The following is a 12569-nucleotide window of genomic DNA, read 5'->3' as shown; positions in this document are numbered from 1 at the left end:
CTGCGATGATCTTGGGCCCTGAGGTTCGGGGACAAAACTCCTAATGCTTACAGAGCACAGAGTGGGAAGGACCTTGTGTATTCTGCCCAGATTGAGAAGTCACAGGGAGGAATAAGCAAGAGAAGCTTTCTTTAGCTGTCCCAACGCCTCATGACACGAGTTCCATGCTTTTCCTCCATGCACAGGAAATCAGATTGCCAAGCCTGAGGTCATCTCCCTGTTGGAGCAAGGAGAAGAGCCATGGTCGGTGGAGCAGGCATGTCCTCAACGCACTTGTCCAGGTGAGGGCAGAGCCCAGGCTGAACAAGGAACGGAATTCCCCCCAGGCCCTCTTTGTTAAGAAATGGAGGCCGGGCGCGGTGGCTCAAGCCTGTAATCCCAGCACTTTGGGAGGCCGGGACGAGTGGATCACGAGATCAGGAGATCGAGACCATCCTGGTGAACACGGTGAAACCTCGTCTCTACTAAAAAATACAAAAAACTAGCCGGGCGAGGTGGCGGGCGCCTGTAGTCCCAGCTGCTTGGGAGGCTGAGGCAGGAGAATGGCGTGAACCCGGGAGGCAGAGCTTGCAGTGAACTGAGATCCGGCCACTGCACTCCAGCCTGGGTGACAGAGCGAGACTCCGTCTCAAAAAAAAAAGAAATGGAATAAGGCCATGAAGAGTTACCTTCCTCGGATATATTTAGAATTCCCTCTAAAGAGCTTTCTTCTCTTGCTGCTTTTGATTTAGAGCAAAGAAGCATCACCGGCCGGGCGCGGTGGCTCAAGCCTGTAATCCCAGCACTTTGGGAGGCCGAGACGGGCGGATCACGAGGTCAGGAGATCGAGACCATCCTGGCTAACACGGTGAAACCCCGTCTCTACTAAAAAATACAAAAAACTAGCCGGGAGAGGTGGCGGGCGCCTGTAGTCCCAGCGACTGGAGAGGCTGAGGCAGGAGAATGGCGTAAACCCGGGAGGCGGAGCTTGCAGTGAGCCGAGATCCGGCCATTGCGCTCCAGCCTGGGCGACAGAGCGAGACTCTGTCTCAAAAAAAAAAAAAAAAAAAAAAGAAGCATCACCATCCTAATAAGATAGCCATTTTCATGTGCTGCAGTTTCCCTCCCTCACTGGCGGCTCTCTTGATGGTCCTGTTTTCTGCGGTCCCTTCCTCTAACGTTACCTCTCATCCATGTAGCTACTTAAAATGTTTTCCTTATTCCCTCTGTTGCCAAACTTGTAACCTATAACTACAGATACTTCTTTAAAAAAAATAGGTTTGTTGGGCTTTTTGGTTTGTTTGTTTTGGGACAGAGTCTCGCTCTGTCGCTCAGGCTGGAGTGAGTAGTGCGATCTCTGCTCACTGCAACCTCCGCATCCCGGGTTCAAGCGATTCTCCAGCCTCAGCCTACTGAGTAGCTGGGATTACAGGCACCCGCCACTATGCCTGGCTGTTTTTTGTATTTTTAGTAGAGACAGAGTTTCACAATGTTGGCCAGGCTGGTCTCGAACTCCTGATCTCAAGTAATCCACCCACCTCAGCCTCGCAAAGTGCTGGGATTACAGTATGAGCCACGGTGCCCGGCTTGGGCTTTTGTTCTTTCTTACTGAGATCTTCTTGGATACCAAACAAAATAGATTTTTAAAATATAGGTAATGTTCAAATACCTGAAAGCTACTTAAAATGTGTAAGCTAAAAAAAAAAAAAACTCCTTTATTAAAAAAACTAGCTGGGCTTTGTGGTGCATGTCTGTGGTCCCAGCTACTCAGGGGGCTGAGGTGAAGATTGCTTGAGCCTGGGATGTTGAGGCTGTAGTGAGCTGTGATTTCACCATTGCACTCCAGCCTGAGTAACAGAGCAAGACCCTGTCTCAAAAACACCACCAAAAATAATTCATTTATACTCCTTGTTCTTAGTCACATTACTGTTATTCCCCCAAAACAGAGATACACAGAGGCATACACACAGGTAACCACTTTTCTTTTACTATAAAATCTTGAGTTATTTTGGCCGGGCACGGTGACTCACACCTGTAATCCCAGCACTTTGGGAGGCCGAGGTGGGTGGATCACAAGGTCAGGAGATTGAGACCATCCTGGCTAACACGGTGAAACCCTGTCTCTACTAAAAATATAAACAATTAGCCAGGCGTGGTGGCAGGCGCCTGTAGTCCCAGCTACTTGGGGGGCTGAGGCAGGAGAACAGCATGAACCCGAGAGGCAGAGCTTGCAGTGAACCGAGATCACACCACTGCACTCTAGCCTGGGCGAGCATGTGAGACTCTGTCTCGCACTCTAGCCTGGGCGAGAATGTGAGACTCTGTCTCAAAAAAAAAAAAAAAAAAAAGAAAACTTGAGTTATTTTCTTGATAGTTGCCCTGGGGATTACAATTAACATCTTTTGAGACAAGGTCTTGCTCTTCTGCCCAGACTGGAGTGCAGTAGCACAATCTTGACTTACTGCAACCTCTGCATTGCAAGCTTAGGCAGTCCTCCCACCGCAGCCTCCTGGGTAGCTGGGACTACAGCCATGCACCGTCATGCTCAGTTAATTAAAAAAAAAATTTTTTTTTTGTAGAGATGAGGTCTCACTGTATTGCCTAGGCTAGTCTTGAACTCCTGTGCATAAGCAATCCTCCTGCCTTGGCCTCCCAAAGTGCTGAGATTATAGGTGTGAGCCACAACGCCTGGCCTTACAATTGACATCTTGATTTATGACAATGTAGTTTGGATTAATACTAGTTTAATATTAATAGTATATCAAAACTTTGTTTCTGTATAGCTCTGTCCTCCTTTTATGCTGTTTTGTCACAGATTACATCTTTATACATTGTGTATTCATGAATATAGATTTATAATTATTGCTTTATGCAGTTGTCTTCTAACAGACTAAGAAAAGGAGCTAGAAACAAGAATTGTATTTATATTGTCTTTTCATACTTATGTAGCTGCCTTTATTGATGTTTTTTATTTAGAGTTACTGTTGAATGTTCTTTCATTTCAGCATGAGGGACTCATTTTAGCATTTCCACTCTGTTGCCCAGGCTGGAGTGCAGTGACATGATCATGGCTCACTGTAGTCTCAACTTTCTAGGCTCAAGTGATCCTCCCATCTCAGCCTCCTGAGTAGCTGGGACTATAGGTGCACACGACGACGCCTCACTATGTTGCCTAGGCTGGTCTTGAACTCCTGAGCTCGAGTGATGCCCCCGCCTCAGCATCTCAAAGTGCTGGGATTACAGGCATGAGGCACTATCCCCAGCCAGCATTTCCTATAGGACAGGTTTGCTAACAGCAAACTGTGGCGTTTTGTTTATCTGGAAATCTCTTGATTTCTCCTTCATTTTTGAAGGATAATTTTACTGAGTGTAGAATTCTTTTTTTTGTTTGTTTGTTTTTGTTTTTGAGACGGAGTCCACTGTGTCCCCTAGGCTGGAGTGCAGTGACGCAGTCTTGGCTCACTGCAACCTCTGCTTCCTGGGTTCAAGCGATTCTCCTGCCTCAGCCTCCCGAGTAGCTGGGATTACAGGCACCCACCACCACGCCGGACTACTTTTTTTTTTTTTTTTTTTTTGTATTTTTAGTAGAGACGGGGTTTCACCGTGTTAGCCAGGATGGTCTCGATCTTCTGACCTCGTGATCTGCCCACCTCGGCCTCCCAAAGTGCTGGGATGACAGGCGTGAGCTGCGCCCGGCCCTAGTTTAATTATTATGTGTATGCATGTAGCCTTCTAGGTTGGAGCTTCTCAGAGTCCCTATAGACATCTCATTCCTCAGTTCTTTCATTCTGTCTTTTTGACTCCTGTATTTTGGGCCCCGCCTGTTCGCCATCACCTTGGGCAATGGTGACTTTATTTTTTTTTATTTATTTTTTATTTATTTATTTATTTTTTTGAGACGGAGTCTCGCTCTGTAGCCCAGGCTGGAGTGCAGTGGCCGGATCTCAGCTCACTGCAAGCTCCGCCTCCTGGGTTCACGCCATTCTCCGGCCTCAGCCTCCCGAGTAGCTGGGACTACAGGCGCTGCCACCTCGCCCGGCTATTTTTTGTATTTCTTAGTAGAGACGGGGTTTCACCGTGTTAGCCAGGATGGTCTCGATCTCCTGACCTCGTGATCCGCCCATCTCGGCCTCCCAAAGTGCTGGGATTACAGGCTTGAGCCACCGCGCCCGGCCAATGGTGACTTTAAAACATTGCCTGTAAATGTTAGAAAAGTACGTCCTCCCTGGAGGCTTTTTAACACTATGAGAGTTCTGTGTCAGGCAAAATAAAGACCAGCTTTTCCGGTGGAGTCTTCCAGGGAGCCACTAGGCAGGTCTAGTAATGATTGTTCTTTGGGATTGAGGCTTTGAAAAAGCTCCAGCTTTGTTCGCTCACTGAAGTACCAGCAGTGGGAGCTGTCATTTTCAAAGGCTGTTACTGAGCCAGAGATGAGACCAGGGTAAGTGAAAACACCATATAGCTTACTATTCTTATTAAAATTTACTTTTCTGGAATAAATGTTTCCTGGTTGCTGCAAGGCTTTGGTTAATTTACAGAATTTTGAAAAAATTGCCTTCTGACAGTTTTGCCAGTTTTTTAGTTGGTTTTACAGAGTGTTGAAATTTTAGATGTCTTTACTTTGCCATTTTCACTGACATTCTGCCCCAGGTAATCACTTTTAGTAATTTCTGTTATGTGCATAACAGAGTTTCCTTATGCAACTACAAGCATGTAGGAATTTGTGTTACTTTTCACGTTTTCACCAGTAGGAATATTATACACATTGTCTTTATCTTACTGTTTTTGGCAATGTGCCACAGTCTCTTCTTGAGTCCTGAAGTTGGATTATCTTCCACCCACTCTAATGGAGGGGACTTTGGTGGAGAATCTCGCCAGTTGTTTTCTATTCAAATTGGAAACTTTCCCCTAAGAGCTCATGAATTCCAGGAGCTTTAATTCTTCTGCCTTCGGTGCTGCCCATCCTTAATTACCATCCAGAGCCCTACAATTCCAGCACCTCTGTCCTTACACCTCTCCCCTTTACAAAGCATCTCAGCTGTCTCCTTGATCACAGCCGATAGAACCAGTAATCTTGTCTCCTCTTTCTAGATGTTTTCCCATCTCCCTGAGATGTATTTCTGCATGTCCCCTAAGCTGGAGATTAAGAAGTCATCTTGACTTCCTACTCTTTCCTCGCCAAGAAGTAATCTCTCTTCTAACTCCCAAGATTTTCTTCCTCTGAAATGTTAGTTATGTCATTCAGCTTCCATCATCACTCTCAGTCCGGCCCCTTTCTCATAAAATTCCGGCCCAAGTTGATGAGGAAATTCTCACTTCTTGTTAGCCACTTCAGATGTTATTTCTGGGTTTATATCCCTGAAATCCTTCATTATGAGGTCCCTGTCAGTAAACCTAGAGTGATTCTAATTGCCTTTTAACAAAACAACTGGATTTCAAGACCTTCTATTTTTTCTATTGTTTCTCTCATTTCCTGAATAGTTCCTGGAGTTTATTCAGTAGGTATCCTTATCTTCCTCCTTACACACTGGTCAGGCCATGCATGCCTCTGCTCATGCAGAGTGACTAGTCATTCTGTACCCAGGTCGTGCTTCAAGGCTGAGCTCATGTTGTTTCTTTTGTGTGAACCATCCTCAATCACTTCAGTTAGTGCTGATCTCCTTTTTTGATCTCCTACCCACTTAGCATCTATTCTATAACCCCAGTATCTCAGAGTGATGTTTCTTTTGGGTTTTTTTGTTTTTTTTTTTGAGATGGAGTTTCGCCCTTGTTGCTCAGGCTGGAGTGCAGTGGCATGATCTTAGCTCACTGCAACCTCCACCTTCTGGGTTCAAGCAATTCTCCTATCTCAGCCTCCCGAGTAGCTAGGATTACAAGCGCCTGCCACCACGCCCGGCTAATTTTTTTGTATTGTTTTAGTAGAGATGGGGTTTTACCATGTTGGCCAGGCTGGTCCTGAACTCCTGACCTCAGGTAATCCACCTGCCTCAGCTTCCCAAAGTGCTGGGATTACAGGCATGAGCTACTGCGCCCAGCCTCAGAGTGATATTTCATATATATTCATCACTGTTTGGTATGACCTCTCATCACATAGATTCTGACTTCCAGGGAGGCCATACTTTCTTGCCTCGTCTCTGGTACTGGAAACTCAGTAGACTACAAGTACTGAGTGAGTATAAAGTTGGATAAGAGCTGTTCATTTGGTCTTTCAGTTGGTCTTTCATTTGGTCAGGGAATTGGTCAGCTTCCATTTGTAAAAGCTTTTACTGGAAGGATTTAAAATCTGTATGAAGGCCGGGCGCGGTGGCTCAAGCCTGTAATCCCAGCACTTTGGGAGGCCGAGATGGGCGGATCACGAGGTCAGGAGATCGAGAGACGATCCCGGCTAACACGGTGAAACCCCGTCTCTACTAAAAAATACAAAAAAATAGCCGGGCGAGGTGGCGGGCGCCTGTAGTCCCAGCTACTCAGGAGGCTGAGGCAGGAGAATGGCGTAAACCCGGGAGGCGGAGCTTGCAGTGAGCTGAGATCCGGCCACTGCACTCCAGCCTGGGTGACAGAGCAAGACTCCGTCTCAAAAAAAAAAAAAAAAAAAAAAAAAAAAAAAAATCTGTATGAAGATAATTCAGTAACTTTTAAGAGCTGAGCTTGAAATTGATAATAAATGCCAGTTGTGCAGAGTAGACCCTCTGTTATAATGGTCGTGGGGGCCAGGATGGGGGCTCACATTTGTAATCCCAGAGCTTTGGGAGGCCAAGGTGGGAGGATTATTTCAGCCCAGGAATTTGAGACCATGCTGGGCAACATGGCAGAACCCTGTCACTACAAAAAAATTAAAAACATTTAGCCAGGCATGGTTATGTGTACAGGATGCACGCCTGTAGTCCTGTTACTCGGAAGGCTGAGGTGGGAGGATCGCCTGAGCCCAGTAATTTGAGATTACAGTGAGCTATGATGCCTGAGTGAGACCCTGTCTCAAAAAAATTGAACAAAAAATAATGGACTTGGGTGGTAAAAGGGGGAAAATTACATACAGTAAAGAGAGAAAAAGAAGCAGAGAGAGAGGACAGGGTCTAGTTCTTGTTGGGACTTGCCTGGGACTTGAGACCCTGTGGCAATCTGGATAATGACTTCCCCTACAAAGATATCTGCATCCTAATCTCCAGAATTTGTGAATAGTGCACCTTGTGTGGCAAAAGGGACCTTCAGATGAGAATAAATTAAGGATCTTGCTGTGGGGAGATTATCCTGGATTGTCTGAGTGGATTCTAACTGTACTCACAAGGGTCCTTTTACAAGATTGCGGTAGGAGGGTCAGAGACACAGGGAGAGGAAGTGATGACAGAAGCAGAGGTCAGAGTGATGAGCTTTGCAGATGGAGGAAGGAGCTGTGAACCAAGGAATTTGGGCAGCTTCTAGAAGATGGAAAGGGCAAGGATATGGTGGATTCCTTAGAGCTCCTGGAGGGAGCACAACCCAGCCGATAACTCCATTGTAGTTCAGTGAAAGCCGTTTTGGACTTCTGACTTCCAGAATGGTAAGATCATAAATTTGTATTATCTTAAGTCACTAAATATGTGGTAATTTGTTACAATAGCAGAAAGAAACTAATATAGCCTCCTTTGGTTGTTAGAGAACTGATACTTCAGCAGTGACAATAGGCAGCTCCTGTGTATTAAACTTACCAGGAGTTTGGCTGGATTCTGAGTCTCGTTAGTTATCAGAAAAGTTCTCTAAGGATAGCAGCAGGGCCATTGTTCAAATATAGGTTAGCCTGTGTAACCTATATGTAACGCCTGTGTCTGTTTTTTTACACTATGCTGTCTTCCTAGTCCATCTATCATTGCTCTAAAAATATTCTGTGGTGGATAGAAGTGTAACTTTAGGGGTATCCATAAACTGTGATGATGTTTGCCCTTTGGGTTGATGGATCTTGTGTGATTGACTGGATTCTGTGACACAGGAAACAATGTGATAGCATTTTGTCATAGGTAACAGCCTGGCTTGAAGCCTCACTTGGTGATACTCTCTTAACACCCCTCTCCTCCTTTTTTCTGCATTTGTCAAGATATGGGAGTAGAAGGACATTATGACACAGAAGTGAATTAGAGCACTCATGATGTAAACATTACTTGCTAAAGGCCTTGTGTGCTCACCTACCTACCTTTTGTTAAGATGAAAGGCTTTATTCTCTTTTTTTCTTTTTTAACCTTAATAACATTCACTGTGTCCTTTTGTCAGGGATCTTCAAGACCGCCCCAGGTTCACTGATTCACTATGAGGACTTATAGGACTCAGAAGTGATTATACTCAGGATTATGGTTTATTACAGTGAATATAAAGCAACATCAGCAAAGGAAAAAGGTGCATGGGGTTAGACCAGGTGCAAGCTTCCAGTAGCATACATGGGGCACACTTAATTCCTCCAGCAAGGAGTTGTGACAACACACGTGAAATGTCTACTAGGAAACTTGCCTGAGTCTAGGAGTCCAGTGTGTTTATTGAGAGGTGGTTTGTACAGGCACACAGTGCCTGCGTGACTCACTGCAATCGCTGAAACTCCAGACCACCCAGAGGGAAAGCAGGTGATCACTATGAACGACATTGTTTGCACACATATCTGAAGAAATTGGTAAATGTGCTTCAATACCTTGAGCATGCAAAACACTCTTACTAGTTAGAACATTCCAAGATCTTAATTCCCAGGAGTTGGCTAAGGGCCAGTTAGGAAACAGGCCACCGTTGCAAGGTTTGAGCATGTCAGGCCTGCAGAGTTAACTCTTTCTTACATGTTCTTTTTTTTTTTTTTTTTTTTTTTTTTTTGAGATGGAGTACCGCTCTGTCACCCAGCTGGAGGGCAGTGGCGCAATCTTGGCTAACTGCAAGCTCCGCCTCCCGGGTTCACGCCATTCTCCTGCCTCAGCCTCCTGAGCAGCTGGGACTACAGGCACCTGCCACCACACCTGGCTAATTTTTTGTATTTTTAGTAGAAACAGGGTCTCTCTGTGCTAGGCAGGATGGTCTCTATCTCCTGACCTCATGATCTGCCTGCCTCGGCCTTCCAAAGTGCTGAGATTACAGCACTGGGTGAGCCACCGCGCCCAGCCTCTTTCTTGCACATTCTTATCCTGGTCTTCCTTTTCATGGAAAGTACTTTTAAATGGTTTCATTAGTTTTCAGTACACACTTTATTCTGGTTAACTGTTGTTTACTTTTCACTATTCTTTTCCCTATTATGATCTTTCTCTGAGTTCTAAGTCTGGTCTTGAAAATAAACTTACACTTGTCTTTTTGATAATATGGACAGTAAATCTCACCATTCCCACTTTATTCTAGTATCTTTCTCTATGCTGTCATAGCTTTTTTTCTGTCTGTTTCAGAATGGATGAGAAATCTTGAAAGCAAAGCATTGATCCCAGCACAGAGCATTTTTGAGGAAGAACAATCCCATGGCATGAAGTTGGAAAGATATATATGGGATGATCCTTGGTTCTCCAGGTTAGAAGTTTTGGGATGTAAAGACCAATTAGAAATGTATCACGTGAACCAGAGTACAGCTATGAGGCAGATGGTCTTCATGCAAAAGCAAGTACTATCCCAGAGAAGCTCTGAATTCTGTGAACTTGGGGCAGAGTTTAGCCAGAACTTAAACTTTGTTCCATCTCAGAGAGTTTCTCAGATAGAACATTTCTATCAGCCTGATACGCATGCTGAAAGTTGGAGATGTGACTCAGCCATAATGTATGCAGATAAGGTTACCTGTGAAAATAATGATTATGACAAAACTGTTTATCAGTCCATTCAACCTATTTACCCTTCAAGAATACAAACTGGAGATAATCTTTTCAAATGTACTGATGCTGTTAAATCTTTCAATCATATAATACATTTTGGTGATCATAAAGGAATTCACACAGGAGAAAAACTCTATGAATATAAGGAATGCCATCAAATCTTTAACCAGAGCCCATCATTTAATGAACACCCAAGGCTTCATGTTGGAGAAAACCAGTATAATTACAAAGAATATGAGAATATCTTTTATTTCTCATCCTTTATGGAACATCAAAAAATTGGTACTGTAGAGAAAGCATATAAATACAATGAATGGGAGAAAGTCTTTGGGTATGATTCATTCCTTACTCAGCATACAAGCACTTACACTGCAGAGAAACCCTATGACTACAATGAATGTGGGACGTCTTTCATCTGGAGCTCTTACCTTATTCAGCATAAGAAAACTCATCCTGGAGAAAAACCCTATGAATGTGATAAATGTGGAAAAGTTTTTAGGAATCGTTCAGCCCTTACTAAACATGAACGGACTCACACTGGAATAAAACCCTATGAATGTAATAAATGTGGAAAAGCCTTCAGCTGGAATTCTCATCTTATTGTACATAAGAGAATTCATACAGGAGAAAAACCTTATGTTTGCAATGAGTGTGGGAAATCTTTCAACTGGAACTCTCATCTTATTGGACATCAGAGGACTCATACAGGAGAGAAACCTTTTGAATGTACTGAATGTGGGAAATCATTCAGCTGGAGCTCCCATCTTATTGCCCATATGAGAATGCATACTGGAGAGAAACCCTTTAAATGTGATGAATGTGAAAAAGCTTTTAGGGACTACTCAGCCCTTAGTAAACATGAAAGAACTCATTCTGGAGCAAAACCATATAAATGTACTGAATGTGGAAAATCCTTCAGCTGGAGCTCCCATCTTATTGCCCATCAGAGAACTCACACGGGAGAGAAACCGTATAACTGTCAGGAATGTGGCAAAGCTTTCAGAGAACGCTCAGCCCTCACTAAACATGAGATAATTCATTCTGGAATTAAGCCCTATGAATGTAATAAATGTGGAAAATCCTGTAGCCAAATGGCTCACCTTGTTAGACATCAAAGGACTCATACTGGAGAAAAACCCTATGAATGCAATAAATGTGGGAAATCCTTCAGTCAAAGCTGTCACCTTGTTGCTCATCGGAGAATTCACACTGGTGAGAAACCCTATAAATGTAATCAATGTGAAAGATCCTTTAACTGTAGTTCTCACCTCATTGCACACCGGAGAACTCATACTGGAGAGAAACCATACAGGTGTAATGAATGTGGGAAAGCATTTAATGAGAGTTCATCCCTTATTGTACACCTAAGAAACCATACTGGAGAAAAGCCCTACAAATGTAATCATTGTGAGAAAGCATTTTGTAAGAATTCTTCCCTTATTATTCATCAGAGAATGCATAGTGGAGAGAAGCGCTTTATATGCAGTGAATGTGGAAAAGCCTTTAGTGGTCACTCAGCCCTTCTTCAACACCAGAGAAATCACAGTGAAGAGAAACTGAATTGAATTTGCGAGTTTTTTGTTTATCATACATTTTGACAACACATTGAGGAAAACTCTATAAACATAATCAAGAGGGGACATTTTTCATTAAGAGTTCAGTAAGACTTCTCCCGCATTATTTACTAGAAAGTATCTATCTTAGAAGAAACCCCGTGAAGTAAAAGAATAGGGAAAAGCTTTCAGCAGTTATGTAGCCCTTATTCAAAATCAGATAATTACAATGAAAAAAACTAAACTCCCCTTACGGTCTACCAGTAATTCATACTTGAGAACCGTGACTGTGGGGAATGAGGCATCTTTTAGCAAGAGCTCTCACCTAGATTGGTGTGAATTGCTAAGGGAAAAACCTTAAGCAGAGAAAAGTTTTTGACTGGAAATACACTGTTTTGCATCAAGCTGGAGTATTGGATGGAAAACTTTACAATAACATTTTGTGCATAATTGTAGAAATGCAGATTTTGTTGTTATAAGGGGAGGGTCTAGGTGCTCAGGAGTAGAATATGAAATGCTGAATCTGAATGTAAGAAAAATAATAGTATTGAATGGGGTATTTACTGTTGATTAACCTCCTTAGAGAAAATTAATGAATGAGATGACTAATGGTAGAAAAGTTATTGCCTAGGAGTATGAGACTGATGTTGCTGGACAGAAAGTGATCTTTAGCCCAGTGTGTCAGCGTCTATTGTTACTCACCACTGCATTGTTGGGCAATTAGTTTGTATTTTGTTTTAGGCAATCACTATAAATTATAATTATGGACACTGCATCAGTATACATAACAAAGGAATAAAAAGGATACAGAATTGTATATACATATTTACTGTAACAGATCTAAAAAATGTGTATGGATAAAGACCTGAAAGATCCATGGAAAAATTAACCCAGTTAATTTGAGATTTTAAAAAAGTTTTACAAATACATATAACAATTATGTGCTGGGCTTTATTTTAAATGCTTTCCAAGTGTTAACTTGTTTAGTCCCCTTAACTCTATGAGATAGATACTGTTACCCCAGTTTTACAAATGGGTAAGCCGAAGCAGAGATGTTGAAGGATCCTACCTAAGGGGCACAACTAGTAAGGGAGTAGAGCTGAGATTGTTTGGCTCCAGAGTTCTTGTTTTCAGCCACCATTTTATGCTGCCTCGCCAGTGATTTTTTTTTTTCCATTTTCTTCAGTGTTTCTATAGTAGAGATTTGATAATAAAAAGAAAATCCTAAACAATGAGGAATAAA

At 43.1% G+C, this 12569-nt stretch overlaps 1 protein-coding gene across 7 annotated transcripts in view; it reads left to right on the top strand.

The window, feature by feature from the left end:
- Positions 1-12569, top strand: part of ZNF606 (zinc finger protein 606) — a 27159-nt gene extending 14590 nt beyond the window's left edge. For all 7 annotated transcript variants that reach the window (XM_077980111.1, XM_077980112.1, XM_015125041.3 and 4 more), the window contains 2 exons: positions 186-281; positions 9360-12569. In XM_077980111.1, the coding sequence (XP_077836237.1) occupies positions 186-281; positions 9360-11338 (2075 nt within the window). In that variant the 3' untranslated portion in view covers positions 11339-12569. The remainder of the gene's footprint in view (positions 1-185; positions 282-9359) is intronic.

The sequence above is a fragment of the Macaca mulatta genome, chromosome 19, assembly GCF_049350105.2.
Source record: "Macaca mulatta isolate MMU2019108-1 chromosome 19, T2T-MMU8v2.0, whole genome shotgun sequence".
NCBI classification, from domain to species: Eukaryota; Metazoa; Chordata; class Mammalia; order Primates; family Cercopithecidae; genus Macaca; species Macaca mulatta.
This window is presented reverse-complemented; position numbering and strand designations above follow the sequence as displayed.